Source organism: Rousettus aegyptiacus, unplaced genomic scaffold (genome assembly GCF_014176215.1).
Source record: "Rousettus aegyptiacus isolate mRouAeg1 unplaced genomic scaffold, mRouAeg1.p scaffold_m13_p_4, whole genome shotgun sequence".
In the NCBI taxonomy this organism is placed as follows: domain Eukaryota; kingdom Metazoa; phylum Chordata; class Mammalia; order Chiroptera; family Pteropodidae; genus Rousettus; species Rousettus aegyptiacus.
Window position 1 is genome coordinate 132,349,302 of NW_023416307.1, and position 26,497 is coordinate 132,375,798.

General features: G+C 46.0%; 1 protein-coding gene across 1 annotated transcript in view; it reads right to left on the reverse strand.

Moving 5' to 3' along the window:
* The window catches only part of SH3BP5 (SH3 domain binding protein 5), a 61,454-nt gene extending 35,654 nt beyond the window's left edge, over nt 1-25,800 (reverse strand). The window contains exons 1-3 of the mRNA XM_016140250.2: nt 25,509-25,800; nt 23,811-23,873; nt 1,441-1,569 (exon numbers count right to left, since the gene is read on the reverse strand). Coding sequence (XP_015995736.2) covers nt 1,441-1,569; nt 23,811-23,873; nt 25,509-25,646 — 330 coding nt within the window. The 5' untranslated portion in view covers nt 25,647-25,800. The remainder of the gene's footprint in view (nt 1-1,440; nt 1,570-23,810; nt 23,874-25,508) is intronic.
* Between the last annotated feature and the right edge of the window lie 697 nt (nt 25,801-26,497).

Genomic DNA, 26,497 nt, shown 5'->3' on the forward strand with positions numbered 1-26,497 from the left:
GACTGACGAGTACCTTTTGGAGAAGGGGACTTCTCCCTGGAAAGCCAGAGGCCTGAGTGGGGCCCTGAGGGAGGTGGAAAGCTGAGGGGGTAGGGTGCTGCTCAGGGTTTGTTGTGGATCAACAAGTCACTGGCGCTCTGACGTTGTATTGCCAGGTCACCAGGCCACAGAAGGAGAAAGGGTTTTAGATGGCCATTCTGTCTAGAATAAAGGCAATATATCTGGCAGGTTCCAACCAAAATGCTCAGCTCAGAGTTCAGAGTACAAAACCCAAAACATAGCTAGGATCACAACAGAACCATCAAAGCATCAAGGGCATCCCTTGAGAAGAAAATTAATAGGGATAGGGCAAAGAGGAGGAATGCTCAAGTCCTGGCCCCTCACTCTAGGAGGGCCTGATCTTAACATGTTCCTAGATTTCTGGGGTTTAGGTTCCCAAGGGTTTATACCCCCCCCCCCCGCCGCCCTCCACATTCTCTCCTCTACAGTGCCCAGCACGCGATGTACACAGTTGGTGCTCAAATATCTGTTGCTCACTACACATTTTCTTACAAGTGGAGACTTTCAGATGCAGCGTCTTCCATCACATAAACACACAACAGGAACACGAACTACAGTCTGGACCAACTGCTTAGGCCTGCTTTGAGTGGCGATCCTCGCTGAAGGGACACCGAGCATGAAGGCCAAGTGGGCTGAGGTGTGTGAACAGCCCCCAGGCCTGGCATGTAGCAGGCACTGGTCAGCAAGTGTCAGGGTTCTCTTCCTTCCCCATTCACAGGGCCTGGCCAGCAGAGTCTGAGAGGTGACACAGGCACACCCTGCATTACAGCGGTGGCCATCCAAGGGAGACATACTCTGAAACCAGAACCGACTTCCACGTGGCCCCAGCTATCACCTGACCACAGCTCCCTTCTGCCTCCCCTGGTCTGGTCTTGGTCCCTCAATTGCCTATTTGGACTCTCAGAACAAAGAACTGATATTTCAAGAGAAGCAAATAGCTAATTATTCCCAAACCAGGGAGGAGAATGTGAGGGAGGAAGTTTTCCTCCCACTGCCTGACAGGTAATCTTCAGGAAAAGGCAGAGAACGAGCCTGGCCTCTGGCCCACCCTCCCCTCATCCGCAGGAGCTGGCCCAGCTGCCTGGGAAGTGGACCTGGGCACCAATTCCAGCAGAAAAGTGGTGCCCACTCACAGGGCCATCCAAATGCCAGCATCTACACTCTATTAATAGTATCAAGAGCTAGAACAAAGGCGGGCTGTGCGGGGAGGAAAAGTAACAGGCTGACTTCAAATGCAGCTGTTTCCAAAGGCTTGGCCATCCCCCATCACACTGGACTCGTGCCTCTAACTTTCGGAGGGAGACACAGGCGTGAGAAGGCGCAGCTGAGCATGGGTGGGGTGGTGGGCAGAGGCAGGAGAAGCCTGCGGGACTATCTTACCTGCCGCGCCACCCTCCGCGCCTCCCAGTAGGGCTTCGAGTCTTCCACGGATTTGCCAATTTTCTTCACCAGTTCGTCCAGTTTCACCGTTGCTTCAACCAAAACAGAGCGGAACTTCTGACGAGCATCCTGCCAGGATATCAAAAAAACACAATTCAGGCTTAAGAAGGAATCTGCAAAATGCTGCCCGGCCCTACCGGAAACATCAAGGATGGACTTCACACAACCTACGAGCCCCTAAATGAATACCTTCACAAAACAGGGTCCCCAGCAGCACCACCCAAAAGAAGTCTCTGTGATGCTGGAAATGTTCTAGCATCTGTACTGTCTGGTACGGTAGCCACTACTCACGTGTGCCTATTGAGCCCTTGAAATTGGCGAGAGAGACTAAGAAAATGAGTTTTATTTGATTTTAATTCTATGTATTTAAATTTAAAAAATAAATGTGGCTAGTGACTCTTATATTGGATAGTGCAGGCCAGATTAAAAAGCTCTGCCCATGTCCTCAAGGGAAGATGTCCAGTTGGGCCCACCCCACAGCTTTCGACTATAATGATGGTACCATTTCCAAGCCCCCAATGAAGTTCTCAATCATATGACCACATGACCAACATTAAACACCGAGTGCAAATCTCCCACACACCAGACCCTTGCGGGGCCTCAGGTTTGGTCCCTGCCTTCAGGAAACTTCTGGTGGGAGAGTCAGGCACTTATAGCCCGTTTCAGGAAAGTCTGTGCCAGCACAGTACTGGTACAGGTGCCATGGAACCCAGCAGTGGAGAACCCAGCAATAGGCCAGATAAGATGGGGGGCCACTGGGAGACTCATGGAAAACTTCTGGAGGAACATCTACACAGATGTCTGTGGGCACTTGGGAAAGGGAGAGAAAATACCAAATGAGTCCCAAACAGGCAGCAGAGCCATCAGCCAGAGGGGAGAGGGAGTGGCATGGTGTTTTCAAGAAAGCAAAGGAAGCTGAACGTCTGGAATGTGGAGAATGGCGAGAGATAAGGGTGGCCATCCATCCTGGACACAGCCACTATCAATTTGGGCCTCGACAGATAAGAGTTAGGAGGGAGGAAGAACAGGCAGGTGGGCCGTGCCAGGCTCCAGCACATTGCGGAAGCCAAGAATCCAGACCCATGGACACCACAAGGAGGGAGAAAATTTTTAAAAAGAAATTTAGTCCTGTGTCTAAGACACATTGGAGGGTCAGGTCAGCATCTCAGGCCCCACATCCCCTCTAACTCTTTTTCCCTTTGGGGTTTACCTGACAGCCACGCCTTGCACCACAACGCGCACATGCACGTGTTTCAGAAAGGGGAAATGGATACTCAGAGGAGAATGAACAGCACATGATCACCAGCCATGGGGCTTTCCCAAGACCACACTGCTGCTGAAACACATGTGTTCCACTGGCTGCAAAGGGCCTGCCTCACAAGTAACTACCTAAAAACTAATTATAAACATCAAATTGTAGGGACCCGTTGGGCCAATGAGATGGTTCATGGGGGTGAAGGAGGCTCTGATCATTTCTAATTTCATTCCCCTCTGTTATGCCAGACACTTCTGACACTGGCCTTGGTCCCTTACCCCAATCCTGTATCATCATCACCATCATCATATCATCATCATCATCACCACCATCATCATCATCATCTTAATTTTCTCCACCTTCTCTCCTATGTAGCCAGGCTTGCAGTCACCCACTACACCTTCTGAAGACAGGGAACAAGGCTTGTCCTCCAGAGAATGTGCAACAGCTGCCTTAAGGCCACCAGGGACCAGCAAAGCCCCCGAGCTTCTGTTGGGCTTGACGTCCAGTACGGGGGGAGGTAGTATGTTGTCTAAAGCCTGGGATTTTATCAGAGATGGATCCAATCCTGACTAAAACTCTTGCTGGAATAAGGGAGAATGCAAACATAAAACATCTAATGTTTTGGGGAATAAGTAGGTGCCCCATATGTATGCAATTTTTCCCCGGCATGAAAAGAGACCTGGGATAATATTTAAAAACACAGAGCAGGGTCTCCCCAGGGCAGGGGTAGCTGGCATGAAAACATGGCAACCTGTTACACTGTGTGGGCCCCAGTGGGCTCCCACCATGTCCAGACCACAAGTTAGAAAACTGAGGGGCAGATCAGTCGGCATGTAACCCAAGGAAGGTCATGTCATCGACCAGTAGCCTATGAACCAACAGGCTTAGTGCCTTTGGCTTATATGTTATGTACCAAATGTCAGGAAAAATCCACATTTTTTTTTTTTTTGATGTGCATTCTCAAATTTCACATCACAAAAACAAATCAGATGATCTGACAACCACTAGCTAGAAGTAGAGTGAAGATGCCCCTTGAGATAGACACTGACCTTTCTGGTCCCCCACCACCCTGTGCCTGAATCACACCAGGCCTGTTTCCCTGTCAGCCTCTAGGGACTTTTGATTTGCCAAGAGCTAATGAATATAACCCGCCAACTCTGCCTTTCTCAGACACAGGAATGCAGAGGACAGGCAGACAGTTTACTAAGTATCACACACTATCGTAAATGCTTAATTCCATCAATTTCTGCTAACAATCTTATCAAGTAGGTGCTATTGTTGTTATTCACATTTTACAAAGAGAGAAACTGAGGCACATAGAGAATAAGTAACTTGCCCAAAGTCAGAGCCAGGATACAGCAGAGCCAGGATTTAAACTCAAGCAGTAAATAATACAATGTGGTGTGAGGAGTACTGAGACCTCGGTATCCGCATTGTACAACAGACACACACAGCTGGGAAGGCCACCCAAAGAGTCATCTAAGCCAGACCTTGAAGAAAGGGGGATTTCACCAGACAGAGAAGGAGGGATATGAGAGACTAGCCTGGGCAAAGAATGGCAGGTAGGAGGGTTGGAGGGGGTTGGAGCCAGGAAAGGCATGTACGCCATATTAAGGCATTTGAACTTTATCCCATGTGCAGTGGGGAACAGAGCAGATTTTTTCAAACAAGTCTCAATGTAATTTCATGTACCCTTTGTCAGAAATGACAGAAGAATACATTCTACCAGAAAAAAGTAAAAGTAAGCATAATTTACGAGATGGCTTCATTGTCACCTACACAGCTATGATAATGTAAACACTGAATACTGACTACAATGTAATTATTTTGGGGTGGGGGGGGGGAGAATGGGAAAAATGGGTAGGGACACAGGAAGGAAAAACACTAAAACCATTTCTTCCATAGTGGGATGTTGGCAAATAACTAAAACTGAAAAATCGAGAAGGAGCCACATACAGCCTAGTGTTTAGAGTCATAGAAGTAAAGTAAATGCCTAAATAACCAGCTAAAATATGTTAAACTGATCAATGAAACTGCCTCTAAGAGAAAAAAAATCCAGGGTAGGAGGATGAAATAGTAGTGGTAGGTTGTGTTTGCCTTTTTTTTTTTTTTTTTAATTATGGCAAAATACCACAGTGGGTTTTAAGCAGAGGCACGACCTGATCAGATCTGGGTTTCACCAAAGAGTGAACTGGAGTCCTCAGGTGGTTCTAGTGGGCAGATGCAGGGACCCCCAGCCTGGTTAAGTGTGTTACCGTCAAAGGGTATCGAACCCAAGAGACTTGATTTGAGATCAGCGTTTCCCTCTGTAAATGAGGCTGTGTTGCCAGGGATGATGAAGCATGACTGACTGACATCCAACCCCAACAAGCCTACTCATCTAAGGCACATTAAAAGCTAAACGCAAAGCTAGCCTTCTTCCTGATAAGAATAAGTGAGCCCAGTTGTCTTACCATTCCACGAGAGGATCATAGCTGCTTGAATAACAATTCTCCACGAATATTGGGGTGTGGGAGCCCGCAAACCAAATTCTTTTCTGCCTGTCCAACTGTAACGGCCCTGATTGTCTTGGGCCTCACCCTGGTCCCAAAAGTGGTCGTGCAACCCTGGCCTGGCCAATCAGATATGGATACTCCCAGCCTCGGTGACTGTTGAGGGAAGACATCAGAACCAGTGACCCATCGGAACCAACAAGACTTCAGTCTGGGACTTTTCTGAAACTGTTAGAAAGAGGAACTTTTTCCCACAGAGACAGCTGAGTGGATGGAATAAAAGCCCGGAGCAGATGGCAGCCACCTTGGCACCATGAGGGAAGAGCCTGACAGAGAAAGGAAGCGAGGGAAGGCTAGGGGAAGGGAGGAAAGAAGACATTTTGAACTTCTAGACCTAACAACGTGTTATAGTCTAACCCCATATTCCACCTTCTTCTGAGCCAAACTAGCATGCACACTCCCAATTGTCACCATTGCTTTATGTTAGTTAGAAATGGATTTTTGTCACTTGCAACTGAATTAAGCCTTTAAAAAAGACAGAAGTATATGCCTCAAGGTAGTCATATTAAAATAGACAGGGAGAGGAGGGTCAAGCTACAGTCCATACCATGGCAGCACTGTAATTAAATACGGTTAACTGCTGGAGGGCTTCTGCCCCTGACAATAAAGCCAAGTTTATAAGGAGCAGGGCCTAGGGAACTTAATTCAATCTAACCTGCATACAGCTTCTCTTTAAACCCATCTTAATGCCAGCTTGCCGCACCTTAAAGCCAGCTTACTTCAACTGAACTTGGGCTTTTTGCCTATTTCCTAGTTGGAGAAAAGACCATGGTCCTGTCTCCTACAATTATAGACAAACCTGTCTCCCAAGATCAGAGTGGCAGTTGCTTCCAGGAAAATCCAGGGAGGAGAGAAAGCTGTTTTCTCTATGATAAATGATCCATGAAAGGAAGCAGTCACAAGTACAAACTCACCTTGGAAGAACAGCCGACCTTTCACCAGTCAAAAAAAACAAGGCATTTACCCTTCAGGGCTGTTTACCAGCTAATTTTTTTTTTAGATCAGCTCTTGAAAGAGTTCTAAAAAGGGTTCCTTCTGCTTGGATGAGGCCTCAGACCTTCCAATCTGAAAACTATGTCACATCCATTAAGTGACTCAGACTGAGGGCAATTTATTCAAGCAAAGAACTGCTGAGGGTGGCACAGTCTCCCTTGTCTGAATGTGTCAGTGTGTCAAAAATACAGCCCTGTATCCGATAAGAACTCCAGATAAACCAAACCAGCCAGCACCTGTGTGCCTTTGAAACAGGGTGCCAAGTGTCATCACACTGGGAACAGGGGCCCTACTTTCTGGCCAATTCATTCGTCTAAGCTTCAGTTATCTGACCTGTAAGCTGAGAATAACAGCCTTTCCCCTTCACAGCGGTGTCCCCAGAATCAAGTGAGATTAAGATAGGATGTCAGTTTTTAAAAATAACTGTCCTACAAATTAAAGATGACACCACACTTCAAAAGATCCTTAGTAATGCCATTTATAAATACACTGTTTTCAGTTTGTAGAGAGAGATTTCACAGGCACTGCCTGCACCTCGCAGCAACCTGTAAGGCCGGCTCAGCAAGAATGACCCTCCCAGTCTACAGATAAGAGAACCAGAGCCCTGGGGGGGAAGCGCTGTTTGGCCTGAAGTCACAGGCAAGAGCGTCAGACTTCAGACAAACGCACAGACCTTTAGTCTTTGAGTCTTTTAACCCAATGTGCATTTCACTTCACCAGCAGTGTTCAAAGTGTGAGCTGGAGGACCACGGGGTGGGGAGGGGGTGGGGAGGTGGAGGTCCCCGAGACCTTTTCTAGGAGTCTGCAAGGTCAAAACCATTTTCATAATCAAGTTACACTTATTTACCTTTTTCACCTTCTTTCTCTAATGAGTGTTCAATGAGTTTTCCACAGATTACTTGATATGTGACATTGTAAGAGACGGAACGCAGAGCAGACATGAGAATCTAACTCTTCTATTAAGTCCGACATGAAAGGGACTTGCAAAAAACATAAAGCTATTACTTTCTTGTCAAATTTTTTTTTGTTTGAGAGCATATTGATAAAACATATAATTTATGTTGACATGTAATAGGTTTACTATTGTTTTTAACGAATATGAGTTCTAAAAACTTAATTTTAATGTCTAACATGGCAACTATTATAGGTATTACCCACAAAAGCGAAAGGTCTCTGAGGTACTCAATGATTACAAGAGTGTAAAGGGGACCTGAGGCCAAGAAGCATCATATCAGGCCCGCTGTGTGACACCAAGCCGGACCATGCGCCTTGGGCCTGCCCTACAAAGACCTTTCTCACAGGGGAACCGCCTGTGTATTTTCGAAAACAGCAAAGCAGTTATTCTTTCTCAGATCTTTTTTTAATCCTGCCTTTGTCACTGACGAGAAAGCCTCCCTTGGGTGCTGCCCTGTCTTCACAACGCCTTCTGCACTTCTTTCTGTTTGCTCCGCTTATCTCTTTTTTAAGAAGGGAGTGGGCTAGTCTGGGTTCAGAGCCTTCTAGAGAGAAGGGAATCTGCTCCAATATGATAAGCGAAACAATAAATCCACTAGAAACAAAGAGCATCGCTTTGAAAGTCACCAAGCTGTACCCTTATGAGATAGTCACTCTAATTCACACATATACATATAATCCTTCAATAAAACTCGAAATGCATTTCCCTTTAATGGCTTTCCACTTAGAGTTGTGAATTCTCCTTTTCAAACTGAAGTAAAAACATGATTCAATTTAAAGGAAAATATGGAATAAACTGTATATATGGGAAAAGTACTATAAGGCAAAAATTACGACAGTGGCAGGAGAATAACTAGTTAGGATCGTAAAGCCCATTAGCAGGAACATTCTAGAACTACATAATAAAAGGCACCACTGGAAACATTCTGACTCACCGATCAGTTAGTTAGTTGTAAGACACCTGAAGTGTTCTTAAGTTTACTACAAATCATGTTTTCTTTTTGTCCATTCAATCTATCCTTTAAGAGCACTTGAGGCGGCTACTAAAACACACTAAAAAAACCACTTTAAATAGTAGTTGGATGAAAAGGGAGTTAAGTGCTCTCCAACGCTGTCTGAGGAACTTTCTGCAATAATGGAAATGTTCGGTGTTGCCCAATACAAAGGCCACTGGCACCATGTGGCTGCATGAAGACTTGAAATGTGGCTAATGCATTTTTTATTAAATTTTAATTTTTAATAAATTACAATTTAAATATCACAGGTCTAGCTCCTAGACCCTGGACTTCACTTTGCTTCTCCACTGTGCAGCGCCCGCCGGGCCCTCCAGCTGCCTTCTCTCCTTGCCTCTTGCAGTTTTTCCTCCCTCAGCCCCAGCTCCCACGGACAGTGGCTTTCCTCGCCCTGCGAGATGAGGAGCCAGGACGATCCAATTTCACCTGCAGGAATTTTGCAGCAGAGGCAGAATCAAGAAAAAATGTACCAAGGTATAGTCGGAGCCAAGGGAGTCAAACCAGAAAGGCACCGGGAGGAAGAGGAGGCAGCAAGGGGCGAGGACAGAAACCATGAGGGAGCTGGAGCCAGCCCTGTCAAGGGCCACCACGCTCCCAGTCACTGCGAGGGCCTAATTCCACATCAGCGACTTTCACTCGACCAGAAGACCCTGGTTTAAACAGCTCCGAAGGGGTGGAAACAGTCATAGGAAAGAAACAATAGAAAATACCAGGGCCATCAAGTTGGGAGAAGTCGGAATCATTGTTGGAGACCAGGTGCCTAAGTCCCCTTCCTTTTGACTTTTTCCACCTCAAGCCCTGACTTCAGTAGCAGAGGCCTCGCTGAGTGTCTGCCAAGCTCACCGCTACGTTCTGTGGGGACCGTCCCCCACACATCAGGCAGAACCTTGCCGCCATGTGTCCGATACAAGACCCTCTCTCAGGAACCAGAACTGAGGAAGCCGGAAGAGGGCAAGATAGAAATGAGAGATAGAAATGAGAGAGAGAGATTGTGAGAGAGAGGGAGGGAGGGGGGGAGGGGGGGAGAGAGAGAGGGAGAGAGAGAGAGAATATGAGAATGCACGAACACCAGGAAGCAGCAAAGGGTGGTAGGAGATAATCTGGTTCCTGACTCTAATCCTGCAATCATACGCCCATATAATTTATCAATAAAACCAAGGCACTTGCGAGAGTGAGGAAGGGCACTATTAATAATTATGCTGGGATGACAGGCTTAAACCAAGATGGTCGGGACAAAGTGGGATGTGTGGTCACCTATGCTTAAGGCTCTGCGATGCTTCCCTCCCTTGGGTTCCATGAAAGACTCCTTTAACTTTTCAGAAAATCCCCCCTTTTATTTAAACTGTTTGAGTGGTTGTGGGACAAAGTGCAGGGGGTTCTCACCCCAGCTTGGGCACTGCCCAGCTACAGACCCAGGGGCAGGGCCTATGCAGCTCGAGGGCCTTGGTGAGCACACCGTCCATTCTGGCTCTAACCCACTAAGGGGTTCCTTCCACCAGAAGGGAACAAAGGAAAGTAAGAAAAGATGGGGGTCAACTGTTTTCTGCTGTACATTTCCCTTGAGTTTAACAAGGTCTTGGAGCTTTTTTTTTAAGCCTAAGTGGAACTGAGTCCCTGCTACCCAGAAGGGCTCTGGTATGCAACTCTGATTTCACGATAGGATGTTTCCAAAGAACCATGTGGGCACCCAGTCCAGCTCCCGGAACATCACAGCCCGCCACAGCTGTCCCGCCAGACTGGACCACACGGCTTCCTTTGAAGCAATGGCCAGTGTCAAGATTGCACAGCCAAGGAGAAGCACTGCCATTTGGAGGCTAGGTTAAGGCAGCTGTCAGATCTGGGAGTGGATAAAAAAACTTTTTTTTTATGTTTAACTTAAAATTATTTCAGGCTTAGAAAAAAATGAGGGTAAGATGCAGACATGATGCCCTGAAATACTTCAGCGTGTATTTCCTAAAAATGATTCTCCTACGTCACCAGAGTACAAGAATCAAGATCAGAAAATTAACAATGATGCAAGGCTGTCAATCTGGCCTATTACTTTATTCAAATTTCATCAACTCTCCCTCTAATGTCTTTTATGATAAAGGGGGGAAAAAAATTTGTTTCTAGTCCAGGATCCAACCTAAGATTCACACCTTGCATTTAGTTGTCATCTCTCTCTGGTCTCCTTTAACCTGGAACAGTTCTTCAGTCTTTGTCTTTCATGGCCTTGATATTTTTTCAAAATAAGTCAGTTATTTTGTAGAACGTCTGTCAGTTTGGAAGATTCATTTTCAACTCATCTTTTTTGCTGATGGTACATAGAACAAGTCACAGGAATGGAATTTAACCAATTCCAAAATAGATATGTTTAAATAGACAAAGGTCCAAAGCACCACAAAGGAAAAAACTCATAAACCCTTTAAACCTTGGGCACAAGAGTCAATCCTAAGAGGTCCTGGAGGAGGGAATGAAGTTATATAACCTTCCGCGCACATGCATGCACATGCAAACGTGCACACGCACACGCACACGCGCGCGCGCACACACACACACACACACACACACATTCTCAGCTAGGAAAACTGAGAGGATCCAATGCTTTTTCATTCATGGCCGAAAGTTTTTAAACCCACAGGATTCTTTGTGTGAGAGGAGGCAGAATTGCTGAAACCAGGACTTTTTACTAAGTTCAACCACAAGTGAACTATTTGCATGTTTACACCAAGCAGCATAACATACTTCCTAAACTCACAAACCACTTTTTTCCAAAAATTCTTAAATGTTAGATTTTAGAAAGATTGCACAATTGATGTGCACATTTATCAGTGGTAGTGTTTCAACCACCGCCCACACAGTTATGCAATACAAGGTCCATTTTATAATTAATATGAGTTTTAGAATCAAGGCAATATGGTGAGTCCATGGCCCAGGCTTGGAAAGCTCTAGAGACCCTTTATTGCAGCCTGCTGGAAGCATGCATCCACCCACTGCAGCATTCCAGGCAAGCTGGCCGTCTGGCTTCCGCTGGCTTTTGGATAACCTTCCTCCTGACAGCAGCTGATCAGAATGGAAAGAAAGGAGGGCACAGGATGCAAAAGAACCAAAGTCGAAATCCACTGCTGTAACTTTAGAGACATGGAAGAAACAGCTAAAAATGTTAAAAAGTGGTTGCTTCCAGGAGTAGAACTGGGGGTGGGAAGGAATGAGGCAGAGGACTTTCCATTTTCCATTAAAACTTCTCCAGGGCTCTAAAAAACAAACCAAAACTGCATGCAAATATCGCTTCACTAAAAATAAAATTTTAAGTAATTGCAACTTAGGTTAACCAAAGAGCTTTTGTATCTCCTGTAGCATCACATCCAGACTGAGGGAGATTCATAATTCATTCAGCACATGGTTATATTAAAATCAAAATATCAGCCATATAATTTCAGGCCTGCAAAAAGACTCTGCTCTCATTTAGCTCAGATGTTTCCATTTCATAGAGGATGTAACTGAAGCCTCAAGAGGGGAAGTTCCTCTCCCACGGATGTCAGGGCAAAGACTGAAAACCTGGTCCCTTATGTCCTAGACCAGTATTTTTTCTTCTCACCAACCTCAGCAGGGACCTCAGAATGTGCATCCTCCACATCCCAGAAGTACCTAAGGCCATGGGCCCCAGCCTCAGACTCCTGGATTTAAATCTTGGCTCCCCATCCACTGGCCCTGTGAGGACGTTGTCTCATCAACGTACTCAATAGCTGTTGTGAGAACAGAATAAACTATATAAAGCACTCAGCACAATGCTTAGCATATATAAGCTTTCAATAAGTAGTGGTGATTTTTAAGTACATGTTATCATTCAATAAATGGCAAATAATAGAAAGGAAAGAACCAGCAGTTGTTGAACGTTATACGCTAGATACCATGCCAGGCATCACCTTCTTTAATCCTTAACACGGCAAGATAGGTATTGCCCTCCCCATTTTAAAAAGAAGAAAATTAAAACTCCCCAAAAGCTAAAAATGCAAGACTGCACAGCTTCTTATGAGGCAGGGGGAGAATTCAAATCCAGCTCTCCTGAACTCCGGAGCCCATGCTTTCCATCATCACATGCTCTGTAGTTTAAGCCTCTATCGGCTCCAAAACAAGTCTTCCTACGTTTTTTTGACACCCACGTTTCATAGCATTAAAGTGTGGTTTGCTTGAACAAGTTCCAGCTTGGGGAGCAGAAACAATTTCTAGCAAATACATGCAATGCTAAGATTCTATTTCCCCACTGGAGATGCTAACAAAATCAGTGACAGGGAGAGAGAGCTGCATGTCAAGAGCTGCCCGAAGAGCTTTAGAACCTTGCCCCGGACTTTATAAAGTGTCTGCTACTACTGTACTTTTAGTTTGAGGCTCCGCTGATATTTTCTAATAGGCATTAAAGCCACGGCATCATTTTCTCACAAAATTTTTAAGAAGTGGGCCAAGTGGCAAAGAATTGCCTACAACAAGACCCACAACTCTGCAAAAACATAAAATAAAATAAAAACCTGCCCTCTCTTGCTTTTATTATTGCTGGCTTGTTTAAGGGTCACTGGGAGTACTGACCAAAGTCCATGCTTTGCTAACTGGTTAAGCATTAAAGCAACTCAAGAAGACACTAAAATGCGGCTGTTTATGGAGTGAACGAAAACGGATGTCCTGCAGGCCTCAAAACAAGTCACTATCTTTACACCACCACAAGTGTGGCAGTTTTCAAATGTGGCTCAAAAATCTTTGCCACTCCTCACAACAAGAGATAGACTCTACTTCCTCTCCTGTTGAATTTGGGTGGGCTCAGGATGTTTGGACCAATGGAATACCACAGAAGTGCTACAATGCGACTTCCAAGGCTCAGGCAGAGAAGGTCAGGATGCTTCCGCCTGGTCATCTTGGGATACTCACAGCTGGGGAGGCTGGACACCATAAGGAGGTCAGAGTGCCTGAGACCACCATGCTGGAAAGGTCAGAGGTTAGCACTCTGGTTGCCAACCCCAGCCGAGCTCCCAACCATGAGCCAGTGTCCACGGCCAGACACAGGAGTGGGCCTCCTGGGATGTTCAGTCCACCTGAGTCTTCAGATGACCACAGTCCCAGGTGCATAAGTGACCTCAAGCCAGAACTACCTCACTGAGCCCTCTCTAAATTCGTACCCCACAAATCATGGGCAAAATAAAGCAGATGTTCTAAGCTATGAAGTTTGGAGGTAACTTGTTAGGTAGAAATAGAAATCAGAATGAGGAAGAACAACACTCCCGTTTCATTTCTTCTTCCAACAAAGCTGAAAACTGGGGAAGAAAGAAAACATCAAATGTGCTGGCTTCAAATCTACCAGGACAAAGCTGAAGTGAAGGAAAATGGATTCCTTTTGCAATGCTGGCAACGGTAGAGTAGGGTGGCCGAAGATAACCAAACCTCATTCATCACATTTCGGTTGGGTCTGATGCCAAACAATGAAAGAGTTTATACTAAGTGGGGTTGGCTGTGGTTATAATAAGAAGCGGATGTTCCTCTCATTGTCTCCCTCCTCACAGCTTCTTTTCTGTCACAGCAAACATTAATATCTCTTAGATAATCTAGCAAAACACGGCAAAGGAAAAATCAGGCAGAAATAGAACAAAATTGTTTCCATCTTCCTTTAAGGAAATGAAAGAGGCAGATTCTCCAAGCTCTCTAAGAGAGCTGCTTTGCAAATAACGGATGAGATCCTTGGTGAAGATGCTTTGCATAAAAGTGACAGTCTTTACTGTTGGAAACATCTATGTGGTCATAGGCAGATTAACCCTCGAAGAGGAGGGCCAGGGCAAAGATAACTGGGATGCCTGCCAAAGGATGGAGTTCAATAGATGTTTAACTCAGCCAGCCAAAACACACACACCCACACCTACCCACCCACCCACACACACATCACCACTACGTTAAAGGCCCCTACGATAAATGCTCAGAAGGAAAAATAACCACTCAGTATTAAAAGGCTACGATCCGCAGGGACCACAGCTCTCTGCTGCCTACAGAATTTGAAGATGTTATCAAACACAGGGACAGCAATGAATCCATCAACCCCTACAGCCCATCTCCTTCTGAGGAGGGGACACCTGAGGACACCTCCATCAGAGGAAAGGCATCTTGGATAAACCTGGGGGCATGGTCATGACACTATACAAAAGTTTGCTTTCCTACAACAGCAAGAGCCTACATTCCTTTGATGGTTGGTTCCAGTTGAGGGGCCACAAAAGTTTATGTATTATCTCATTGGACTTTATAGTTTAAAAAGAAGATAGCAATTTTTTAAGACAACAGAGTCCATTTCAACATTAGATATTAGATAGCTATTTCTATGTTCTAGCCAATAGTCCATGCTACTATTTTGCTCATATGGCCATAGTGAATGACACTGTGCCAAGGGAGCCTACATGTGCCCACAAGTCTATCCATTTAGAAATAATGCAAATACTCAAACTCACATAGTAACTAAGTTTGAGTATCTAAATATTCTTAATATTTAGAATGTTACAGCGATTACAGCTTGGTGGGGTTTTTTTGTATTTCACAATTGAGGGTTTCTTGGCTGCGGACAATCCTGAAATGCCTTTAAGGCACTTTTCAACCCTCCCTGAATTACCACAATGAGAGCTTAACAATATAGCAATTCACTAAGCACACCCACCAACATCGGGGTTTACCTACAATTAAGTCAGAGACTGCCAATCTGAAATTTTTTTCCCACCAGCCTTCATAGTTCCTAAACTTCCTTCCAAAGTAACTCCTTTGATTCATAAAAACATCTTTTTTTTTAATAGTTCTTCTTTCTCTCCACCCCTTCCCCCATTCCCTGCCTATGAAAGTGATAAAATATGGCCATTGTAAGTAATTCAGAAAACATTACTCAATGGAAAATAATCACCAACCAGCATTCTTAGCATTTAGCAATAATCACTAGTAACATCTGAGGGTACTTTTTCTCTAGAGCCATAGTTCTCAAAATATGTGGTAATGGATCCCCCTAGCCCCAAGCCACTGTGAATCAATGCTTCTATATACAATGAAAATAAACTAGAAAAGTGAAATGCCATTCGGATATCCTGGCAATGTCAAATTGTTAAAAAAAAAAAAATTCTAAAGTCTCACTTTCGATTTCTGTATTTACTTCACCTTGGCTGGTAATAAGCAGTTCATAGTCTGTAGACAGAGTACAAACCACTGTTCTTTTTCTCATATGCATAGAGTCTTTAACTGTATACAGTTTTATATATACGCTATACTTTTTCATGTATACCTGATAGTTTCATTACCTAATTTTTCTTCCGTTAAATAGATCGCGAACATTTGTCCATATTCACACATTCTATTCTTTGGTAACATAAACCTCTCTTTTAAAACACAAACATCTCCAAACAGAGCAGAATGTGAGACCTTCGTGAGCTAAGAACTCCATAAGGGACTTTGGGGACAGGAAGGAGGACACAGGTCATGCTAAATGTCACAACTGTGCCCAGGGCTGGCCCTGCCTAACAGCAGCCTGGGGACAATTACAATTCCAGAGCCAGGCACTGAAGAAGAGGGACCTGCCCGTCTTTTCAGGACACTGTGTATGACAGTGACAAGAGCCATGAGTCCGCAAGAGCTCTCGATGCTAACCACAAACTAATATCCATTCATTCTGGCACTCATCGCATTCCTGTGTACAGGCACTGCAAAAGATGCCGGGGACACAAAGACAGCACGGCCCAGTCCCTCGGGCCAGGGGTCATGTCTAGTGTGGGAGCCAGATGAGTAAACAAATGACCTTAAAACAGCCTAAGGAACACACACAAGAGGGGAGTAAGGGTGCCAGAGAGTGCACGAAACAGGAAGTGCTGGTTAAGACCGCCTCCTGGGCCCCAGCCCCAGAGATTCTGATTCAGCAGGTCTGGGTGTGGCCCAAGAAACTCTAATTCTAACAAATTCCTCTGTCATGCTGAAGCTGCCAGTGCAAGGACCAAACTTTGATGGCACTGCTCTAGAGCGTGGTTCACGACCAGGGGAAATTGTGCACCTCAGAGGACACTTGCAAGTCTAGAGACATGTGTGGTTGTCGCAACTGGGAGTGGAGGGTGCTGTTACTGGCGTCTAGTAATTAGATGCTGCTAAAACCTACTACAATGCACAGGACGGCCTCCCACAAAACAAAGAATTATCTGGCCCACAATGTCAATAAAGCTAAAGTTGAGCAACTGCTCTAGAACAAGACACTAGAACTCTGGGTCTGTTTTATTATGGGAAAAAAAATGGGGGCGATATCTATCTAATAAAGCTGTTCTGAGGACTGAGTGAGTTTACGCATTCAGTGTGCTTAGAACAGGGCCTGGCACTTAGTAAGTACTCATTATCATTAGCTGTCCTAATTATCGAAGGGAAGTTAGGAGACAAAAACGGGCAGGAAAGACATTCCAGAACAGACACAAAACCTTTCCTGCTAGTACCCACCACACCGCCACCCTCACCTGCGCTGCTCCAACAGCAGCAGCAATAATATTTGATGGCTTACTATGCACCATCATTGGGATGAGGAAACTGAGGCCCGGAGACATTAAGTAAATTGTCCAAGGTCATACAGCCAGCCAAGAAGGGGCAACTTGTTGATATTTGTCCATTTAAATACCTATTGAGCACCTACCATGTGCCAGGCAAACCTCAGGAGAAGACACAACTTTATAAAGCAGAACTTGCTCAGGGAAACAAAGTTATTTCCACATCCTGCAGACCAGCCACAGAGCCCTTAAGGGCCCTGTTGCTCCAGGGACTGCAAAGTCCACCACCCTTCTCCTCCATAATCCTGACCTGCACAAGCCCTATCTCTGGTCCCTTGCCCAAAGAAACGTCACAGTGGGGCCTGGGGGAGGAGAGCAGAGCCATCTCCAGCCCCCGCAGTGGGCCTGGCTCCAATGGCCATCCTGTCAGAGAGCCTTTTCTGCATCTGGCACCCAGCAGGCCCAGGCGCCCCCTGCCAGCCCAGCATGCAGATGACCTCTCTTTCACCCAGGCTGTGATCTGAACACTCCCTCACACAGTACCTCCTCTTGTCCTCCAGGCCGCCCAGGGACACGGGCAAGAATCACAACCCCCCGACTTATAGAAGACAAGACTCCAGCTCCAAGGGGCCAAGTGCCGCTAAAAGTCAGCAGCAGACCTCAGGTTCGAACCCAATGACACCACTGTCACCTAATGATGCCAAAACCAGTCTTTCCTGCACCCACCCCATCCCCATGGCTATGGGGTTGGTTTGTTTTTTCCCTGACTATAAAGTAATACAAATTCTATGCACATAGCTCAGAAAATATAGAAAAGTATAAAGGCAATAAGTATCACTCATCTCACCTCCCTGATATAGCAATTGGTATGTAATCTTTTCCAGGCATTTTTATGCATACAAACTTTTTTTTTTTAAGAACGCCATATTACTTGCTCTTTTGGAACCTGTTTTTCCCCACTTAGATGTTTTTCTATGTCAGACCAAGCTGTGTCATCATTTTAAGGCCTCGATTCTATCAACCGCTGCATATGCACTATATTCATTTATTTAACCAACCCCCTATTGATAATCATGTCAATTTATAACGTCCCAACATGTCCCAACATTGTTCAACAATGCTGCCGTGAACATTACCAGACCTATATTCTTGTCCAGTTATTCCCTTAGAATAAATGCTTACAAGTGTAACTGCTGGGTCAAAAGTTACTGTCCCTTGACATCTCATCAATAGTATAGGGGGACTGAAATAGGAAACCCAAAAAGTCCTACCCTTCTTATGGCCAATCTTCAGGTCACAGCTGTGGGGACAGCAGTAGCGGCCTCAGCTCGGGTCTCCCAGAGGCACCCAGTAAAGACCTCAGGTGTGTTTGTCTTTACCACCAGCCGGTGGCCAAAGCACCCTAAACAAAATGTTCTCGTCTACCTCCGCCACACTGCTCAAGCTGCAGGTGACGTCTGCGCTGTCAGCTCTGTTCCTCCTCTACTTCCAGGCTATGCGAGATGTTAACTGACAGTCCCAAATGACTTGGGTCTCCAGGCCTCAACTCTGACACCCCCTATTGCACCAAACACCTCCGCCCCTGGCTTCCCGAAGGGCCCTGCGTGTCCCTCACACTCTGTAACTAAATGCTCCAGTCCAGGCATCATCAAGCTCCTTGTGGGCAGGGACTGTGTCTTGAGGTTCAGTTCAAGGCCTCACACAGGACTCAGCCCACAAGAGGGGCTCAATGTTTCTGATACGAATGCCTTCAGGCCAATGTTTACTTGAACCAGATCTCACCTGGGCACAAAGAGGTCTTGGCCACTCCCAGCCAGACAAGGCAGCCGGCCACCGGGTCTGGAATTTGGTGCCAGCTTCAAGGAACACTTATTCTTCACTTTCCCTTGTCCATTTATCACTTCAAACACTCCCTAGTACTTTCTTCAAAACGTAACTGATGTTTTATAGGTCCTTCCCCCAGTGTGCATCCGCTCACACCACACACACACAGGTGCGTGCGCATCTTGAAGGACAAATGCTAAGATGTGACAACACTATCCTTTCAGAAAAGAACGTTTCCCCTCCCCTGAGTTGTGCTAATAACCCATTAGAGAGCCCAGACTACTTACGATTCACCCCTACCGTCCCTCTCCCACCCCCCAGTTTCCAAGCTCAAAACTATTAAGAGAAAAATGTTTGCTAGTTTCTGGAGTGGGGAAAAGACAAATTCTGGGCGCAGGCCTTATGCAAGTTTGGGGAACACAGATGTCCAGAATCAAATGTTTTTTCAAAACGCCCTACAAGTCTGCCCAGAAACCATGCCGCCCAAGCAGTGCAGGAAACGGCATGAACATTTACAACGAACCGCTTTGCCTCCCTAGGGAAGAGTAGGCTGAAAAAGGCAGCATTTAATTACTCAGAGACAGAAAAGCTGGGTCTGGCTATGTCCTTCCTCCTTCTCCTCCTCTCTGACCGTTTCAGGGCCCTAGAATAGCCCACCTTCAGAGCAAGCAAGAGAAATAATGAAAACACTATACATCATGGTTAAATAATAACAACTGGCACGAAATACTGCAAATCTGGATTACGTGAGACTTAGAAATTCTCTGTATTGCACCTTGTTTTATCAAACAGTTGGAAAATAGATAGCTCTATATAACATGCATTAGAAAATTACATCAGCACACCTACTTGCATTGCTTCACGTGGCAGGGCCGTTACACATTGAATGACCCACTTCTCTCTCTGAATCTCTCCTTCTCCTCTATCCATCGCTCACCCCACCTCCAGCACACTGGTCCCCCGCTGCTGGTCCTTAGCCAGGCCAGGCCCAGCTCCCAGTTCAGCACTGGCTGTTCCCTCTGGCTAAAATGCTCTTCCCCCACATGGCCCTGACGCTCACTCTCTCCAGACATTCTCCACCCATTACTTGTGACACTGTATCCCCCTCCCGCCCATGCCCCCCAATACCCACATGCCAAAGCCCCTTCCTGCCTTGTTTTTCTCTTTAGCATATGCCACCATGTAATCTACTGAGTATTTTAACAGTTTACTGCGTTTCCCTCTCTATATAATATACGCATCAGGAGGACAGGGAGTTCTGTCTGTCCTTTTCACTGCTCAATATATACCCAAAGAGGTGTCTGTAGGAAAATATATTTACTTTCTTAATGTGAAACCAGGGCCCTCTCTGGTTAAAAGGTTACTCCCTTCAACACCGTGAAAAGGCTGGCCTTCTTGATATAAATCAGAGTACAATTATTTTCCCTGCTCAATATACACTCAAAGAGGTGCCTGTAGGAAAATATATTTACTTTCTTAATTTGAAACCAGGGCCCTCTCTGGTTAAAAGGTTACTCCCTTCAACGGCGTGAAAAGGCTGGCCCTCTTGATATAAATCAGAGTACAAAGGGGATACGACACTATTCAAACAAGGTCAGAGGCAAAATGAAGTACAGGAAAAGGCAGATACCCAGCCGACAACATGCAGGTGGCTGGTACCCTTGATAATTTTCGATTTAAACAGCCAAAACACAGGAGGGGATGCTAAAGGCAAATCCAGGCCTGCACTTCAGCCTACAGCTGAGACAACTGGACCATGTTCTATGAGCAAAGTTGCAGGCCCTACAAACCTGGCCCCCAATTTGCTTTAATCAGAGAGTCAAAGTCAGGAGGGGTGCTGGGCACTCCAGACCCTAATTGAAAAGCAAAGGCAAACGAAATGCGGGAAGCAAAAGACCCTCCTCGAGGGGCTCTGAAACCTTGGAGTCAATCCTCATTGTCTGCAGAAGATGCACTCACTAAATTTATTCACAACTCCAAAATCAATACTCATGGCCCTTCTACAGTCATTCGTGGACATGAACGCAGTGGCAAAAAAATATGAGTCACCCAATGTGTACATCCTCAGCCGAGGTCAAGCAAAGAGACGCTCTGCCTTCTTGTTTCGGCTCTCATGCTGTAAACAAGTGTCCTTTATGCGGTTCATTTAGTGCCTTGGTTTTTGCACTTCTGTGCTTTTTACTGGTGATTCTGATGTTTAAAATGGCCTCCATGCCTAGTGCTCAAGTGCTGTCTAGCATCCCTAGCCCCAAGAAAGTTGTGATGTCTTACGGAGAACACACACCTGCGTTAAATAGGCTTCGCGCAGGCCATGAGTCACTGTGCTGTTGCTAGTGAATTCAACATTAATAATAATACACATTTAAAAAGGTGTCTTTAAACAGAAAACACATAAAACAAGGCTATGTATTGATCGGCTGACAAAATGCTGTGACCCAAGGCTCGCAGGAACCTAATACAGGTTTAGGGTCTAGCAGGCCTCTGGTCACATTTTCCCCATCACGTCCGCTTCTTCCCCACTGCCTCCTCCCCACCCCCACCCCACCGCCCACGGGAGTAATGGTTCAGTATTCACTAAATGCTCACGGCAACTTATGGAAAACAACTACCAGGAATAATGAGGATCAACCAAATATTAAAATGACTGTTTCCTGCCCCACATCCTTTGGCACATTCCCCTCCACCACCCCCACTGCTCACGCCATCTGCTACTCTCTGCTGCAGGCTTCTGCTCAGGTATCTACAGGTGACTCCTCTCTTAGGGCCTCTGTCGCATCGCTCTTTCACTGTAGTTATTACGATCAGTAATTACAGGTCACCTCTCCACTCTTTACCCCCAACCAAAATGTAAACTCCCTGAGGGCAAGACCTTGGTTGACTCAGGTGTCTGCAGCTGCCCACGTCATGCTGACACAAGGCTGGTGCCCAGGGCTTGACTGAGGAACACAGATGCACAGACCCCATCCTCCCCTCCAGCTCCCGCAGCAAGACAAGCATCCAGACAGCCAGCACTGAGGGTGAAACCCCAGTGCTCCTTTGTGAGTCTAACAGGAAATACCTATTAGGCCCAGGCTGCCTGGTTGCCACATGTAGCTACTGAGTGGCCGGTCCAAACTGAGAGGTACTCTATGTGTAAAAATACACACAAGATTTTGAAGACTTAGTATAAAAATAGCTGTAGAATATCTCGATGATTTTTATATTGATTCCGTGTTAAAATTATACTATCTGGGACATTCTGGGTTAAATAAAAATAGACGTAAGTTAATTTCTGCTGTTTCTTTTTACTTTTAACATGGCTACTAGAGAAAGTTTAATTTCTTACATAGCTCGCATTACCTTTCTGAGTCCATCTTGGTTGTAACAACCATGAAAAGGTCAGCCAGCAACAGGCCAGCTCTGACTGCCTCTCTCTGCCATTGCCAAGTGCTCACCAGAGCAAGGCAGGAAACACCTGTCCCGCAGCTTCCTGTGACACATAAATACCTAAGTGTATTCAGAAAAAGGATTCAGAAATCAGGGCTAAAAAGAGTTCAACAGATGAAACAAGTTTCACGCTCAGAAGGTAAGCAAGCACTACTGGAACGGTAGCCGGCACAGAGCAGGGACAGAGATTATTTGTTGGATGAATGAATGAATCAATCAGTCCTTTAAAAAGGACTGCTTCCAACCTGTCCATTCATACTCGATGGCAGAATATGAGAGCTGGAGGGGATCTGGAAAATGCTGTGGCTCTGTGTCCTCACCTGAGAGGAGGTAGTCCCACCTTCTCATCTCTCCAAGCTTGTGCTGTCCAGCAGGACTGTCTACAATGATGGAAGTATTCTCTGTTCTAATACAGTAGCTATTGAGCTCTTAAAACATATGACCGAGGTACTAAATTTTTAACCTTAATTTTAATTAATTTAAATTCAAACGGCCATTGTAGCCAGAGGTGCCACATTGGACAGTACAATTCTAGGCTGTTTTGACAGGATGGAATGAGGTAAAGCTTATAAAAACACTATGTAAACTGTAAATCCCTATAGAAAAGGTAAGGTTTCTGATGTTGTTTAATATATTGCAAATCTGAGATTCTGAGAGATTTCAATTGCCCAACAAAGAGACTGGCTTCATCACAAATGAAAAATACTTAAACACAGATTTTACTCCACTTTGGGGAGAAGGGTGGCCTATAATCGGAATAGAGGGGTTCGCGATAATCCTTCACACGCAGCTCAGAAAACAAGCTTTTACTCCCCACTCCCACATCCAAATTTGGTACCTCCGGGCCCTCGGCACAGCACGCAGTCAGAAATCAAGTTGTCAGTATACTGCTGGTAGATTACATTCCTATCTCCTGCACCTCTTAGGAACCAGATGTTTCCTGCCCTTTCCGTTGACCTTCCCAGCTATTTCTTCTGCTACAGAAATAGGTCCTCCCAACAGCTCCCTTCATCTGACAGAGTCATTTACGGGCTCTCAGATATATGTGGAGGTTGTTTGAATTTGCTGATGGATGGTAAAACCAACCACTACTGAAAAGGGATGGAGACTAATTGGTAGCTGTGAAGAATGCTAATCTGTTTATACTAAGGTTGGAAAATGCTCATGAAATTCAAATCAGGATCTAGTCTCCCAAGATTCTTCCCAGCGGGAAAACCCTTCCCAGTCTAAACAGCTTTTCCTTGCCATTAAGATAATTACATTCTACGCAGAAGCAGCCAATAAAGAAATGAGCAGGGAAGTAGAAGCGGGTGAATTATTAGACCAGTAAAGTCAAAGAAGCTTTAAGTCTGAGAAAACACACAATGTTTCCAAGTACAACGTAAGGAACTGCCCTAAAATATTGAAAAGATTCTGTGAACTAATTTATTCTCTTCTCCATTAAAGAGTTCAGCTCATTTTCACCTCAGTTCTTTCGGCTTTTTCACAGACACATTAACTTTAGGGCTTAACCGTGTGTAAAGACCTTGGTTTTGGCCACCGGAGCTTCCACGATGAAAAACAACATGTGAAATTGGATCCACATGTGTTCCACCCACAAGCTGGGCTCAGTGGTATATTTTATTCTGTCAGACAGCAGGCTGTTGCTCAACTTGAAGAGGGGATGCCAGCAATCACCCTCCAGCTATTAAAACAAAATTAACCATTCTGGTGTCAGTGGGAATGACACAACTTCACCAAGAACAGGAACCTAGGAAAAAAAAAACAAGGACCCAGCCTTCCGTACCTCAAGTTCAGTCTCCCGTCTGTTGATGTCATCTGTGGACTGATTTAACTTCTCCAGTTCTCCCTAACAAAGAAAAGAGGGAGAAAAAACATTTAAAAGAATGTCTTTTGTTTCCAATATGACTCAGCCCATTACCTGCAAAATTACTCCAGCACGATTTGGGAAGAGGGAAGAATCAATATTAATTCTCGAGAAAAATAGTTGAGCCTTCGCTGGAAGAGCAAATGAATATCAGCATTCTGAAACGTTTTTCTTGATAGTATCCCTTTTGAGAATGTCACAAGGTCCTAGGAATTTGTCTTTTTTTAGGTGGAATATTTATTCCAGGTTTGTGCCCTGAGGTAACCCCACCTGTTACAAATGGTTTAGGGGCTGAATCAAAACAGTACCTCTGCCTTACAGCAAGAACTTTGCAGAAAAGACAATAAGACCAAGCCAAAAGTATAAACCCAGTGAAATGATTTAAATCAAGGGCAGAATTCTGGCATTAATTCATTGGTGGCTGAGAATTTTTCTAGAGATGAAAATCTTTTCAAACTGCCAATTATTCAATCTCTCTAGGTGGTTTTTTTTAAAATAGCTTTTAAAAATCTATCTTTAAATAAACATTTACAAACTGAAATTTTGTAGAGTACCCAACATGAAGTTAATTCATTTTACTCTGCAAACAAAGGATCTTGTTAACACAATTCCTGTACCAAGAAAACAAGATAACAATAGACTAAACTGATGATTTTTTTGAAATTTCTAACGTAAAGATTTTTCCACCTGATCTTATCTTGCTAATCTGCCAAAACAATTCATTGAAACCACAACAGTTGAATTAAATGAGCTTTAATTGATCTGTGCACTGAAAAACCAATTAGGGCTCCAGGAATTACAAAGCATACTTAAAAGCAATATATAAAGGGTAGAAAAATGCGTTTTGGATTTGCTGTGCTTTTTGCTTAGAGAGTGAAGAGATTAAGCTGTCACTCCTGTATCTCCGGTTGGAAATTGTTTTTTAATCATCTCCCTTAGAAATGGAGGCACAGAGAGCCAGGCCAATCCCCTTGCCTTCTCCCCGCGTCAGCTTTGCGCATCAGTTGTTCCTCCTGATTTCTATTCACACCTGACCTCATAACAAGGAAAAGCTGGCTTTTAAAGCATTTCAGGCCAAGTGGAGGGTTGAAACAGTGATGACTATAAAAAAGCTTCAGTTCGGTAACAATGAATAAGAGGAGGATGAAGATGGCTCAGGCGGGGCACCTCTGCCAGGTGAGGACTCGGAACCCACGGCACTGGGGCCAGCCCACGCTGCAGGGGCGAAAAACGCCCACCCCGGGCGGCCGACCCCTCCTCCCAGCGCCAGGAGGCTGTGCAGCGCCTGCGGCGCGGGGAGCCTAGCTGGGGTACCCTCCCCGCCCCCTTTTTCCCTTTGTTGCACATCCGCCCAACCGCTGGGCACGCTGCGGCGACCCCCGGATTCTGCCCGAGGTCAACCCCGCAATATATGCCGGCCGCATCCACGCGGGCACTGCAGCCTCCCCATGAACCAAGTGAAATCAGGTATCCGGACCCCCTCTTCTTGCCCCTGGACCCACGTCGCCAGCACCCCCACCCAGGACCGCAGACGTGGGAGCGGCGAGGCGGGTGCAGATGTCGACCTCCGCGGCGGCCCTAGCGGAGCCGGGATCCGGGCGCCCCCGCGCGCCCTACCTGGATCCGAGGGTCCACCTCTTCTTCCTCCTCCAGCTCCTGCTCTATCCCCGCTTCCTCCTCCTCCTGCAAGTCCCGGGCCGCCGGCGGGAGCTCAGCCGGCTCCTCCGAGCGGCTCCGCTTCAGCGCCGCGTCCATGCGGGCAGCCGCAACGCGAACCGCGCGGCGGGCTTCGGAGAAGTGGCGGCCGCCGCGGGCTCAGTCGGAGCGGTCTGGCCACAGCCGGCACCAGGAGCCGCGGTTAACACCGGGCTGCCGCTCGCCAGTGCGGATCCCTCCAGCGGAGGCGGAGCGGAGGAAATGGGCGCGGCCGCCCCCTTTCTGCCGCGGCCGTCAGCGCAGCGGCGCCCGCTCCGCCCTCGTGCAGCCCGCGCCGTCCTCCGCGCTGCTCTGCCTCTGTTCCTGCGCCCGTCCCGGTTAGCCGGGGCTCGTCACAAAACCCCAGCTCCCTGAAAAGCTCCAGCGTGGTGAAATAAGAGAGCCCTCGCCCCTTTTTAACTAAGCAGTATATCACAAACTACCCAGAGTTGGGCAGCCTACTTTTGGGGACGTTTTTTCCTTCCCTCCTCGTCTAAAGCAAATTGATTGTATGGAAGGAAAGTTTGGGGTATTTCCACTCTCTGAAGTCATTTTTAGAAGCCTGTATTCAGTGGCCCTGGACCAGCTTCAAGACTCACTCAAACCATTCCTTGACTGTAGACGCTCTAAGCATGTTTCTCCCCTTGGGTGAACCTTGGAAATTCTATCCACTTGAAGATTTCTCCAGAAAAGAGAACAGAAACATATGCTCGCATAGATAAAGTGCAAAGAGGTTAGTTAACCAGTCGCAGCTCCATGCATGGATTTCTTGTCCAAAGGCTGTGGCCCCCACTGGGCAGAGCTCCATACCCAAACACCTGTGCTTTCATAGTTTTGGGATGGTCCTACCCAAATAACCAGGGAGCATGGAAAATCCATGGATCGGGGGTGTGAGTGGGTGGGTGGGTACA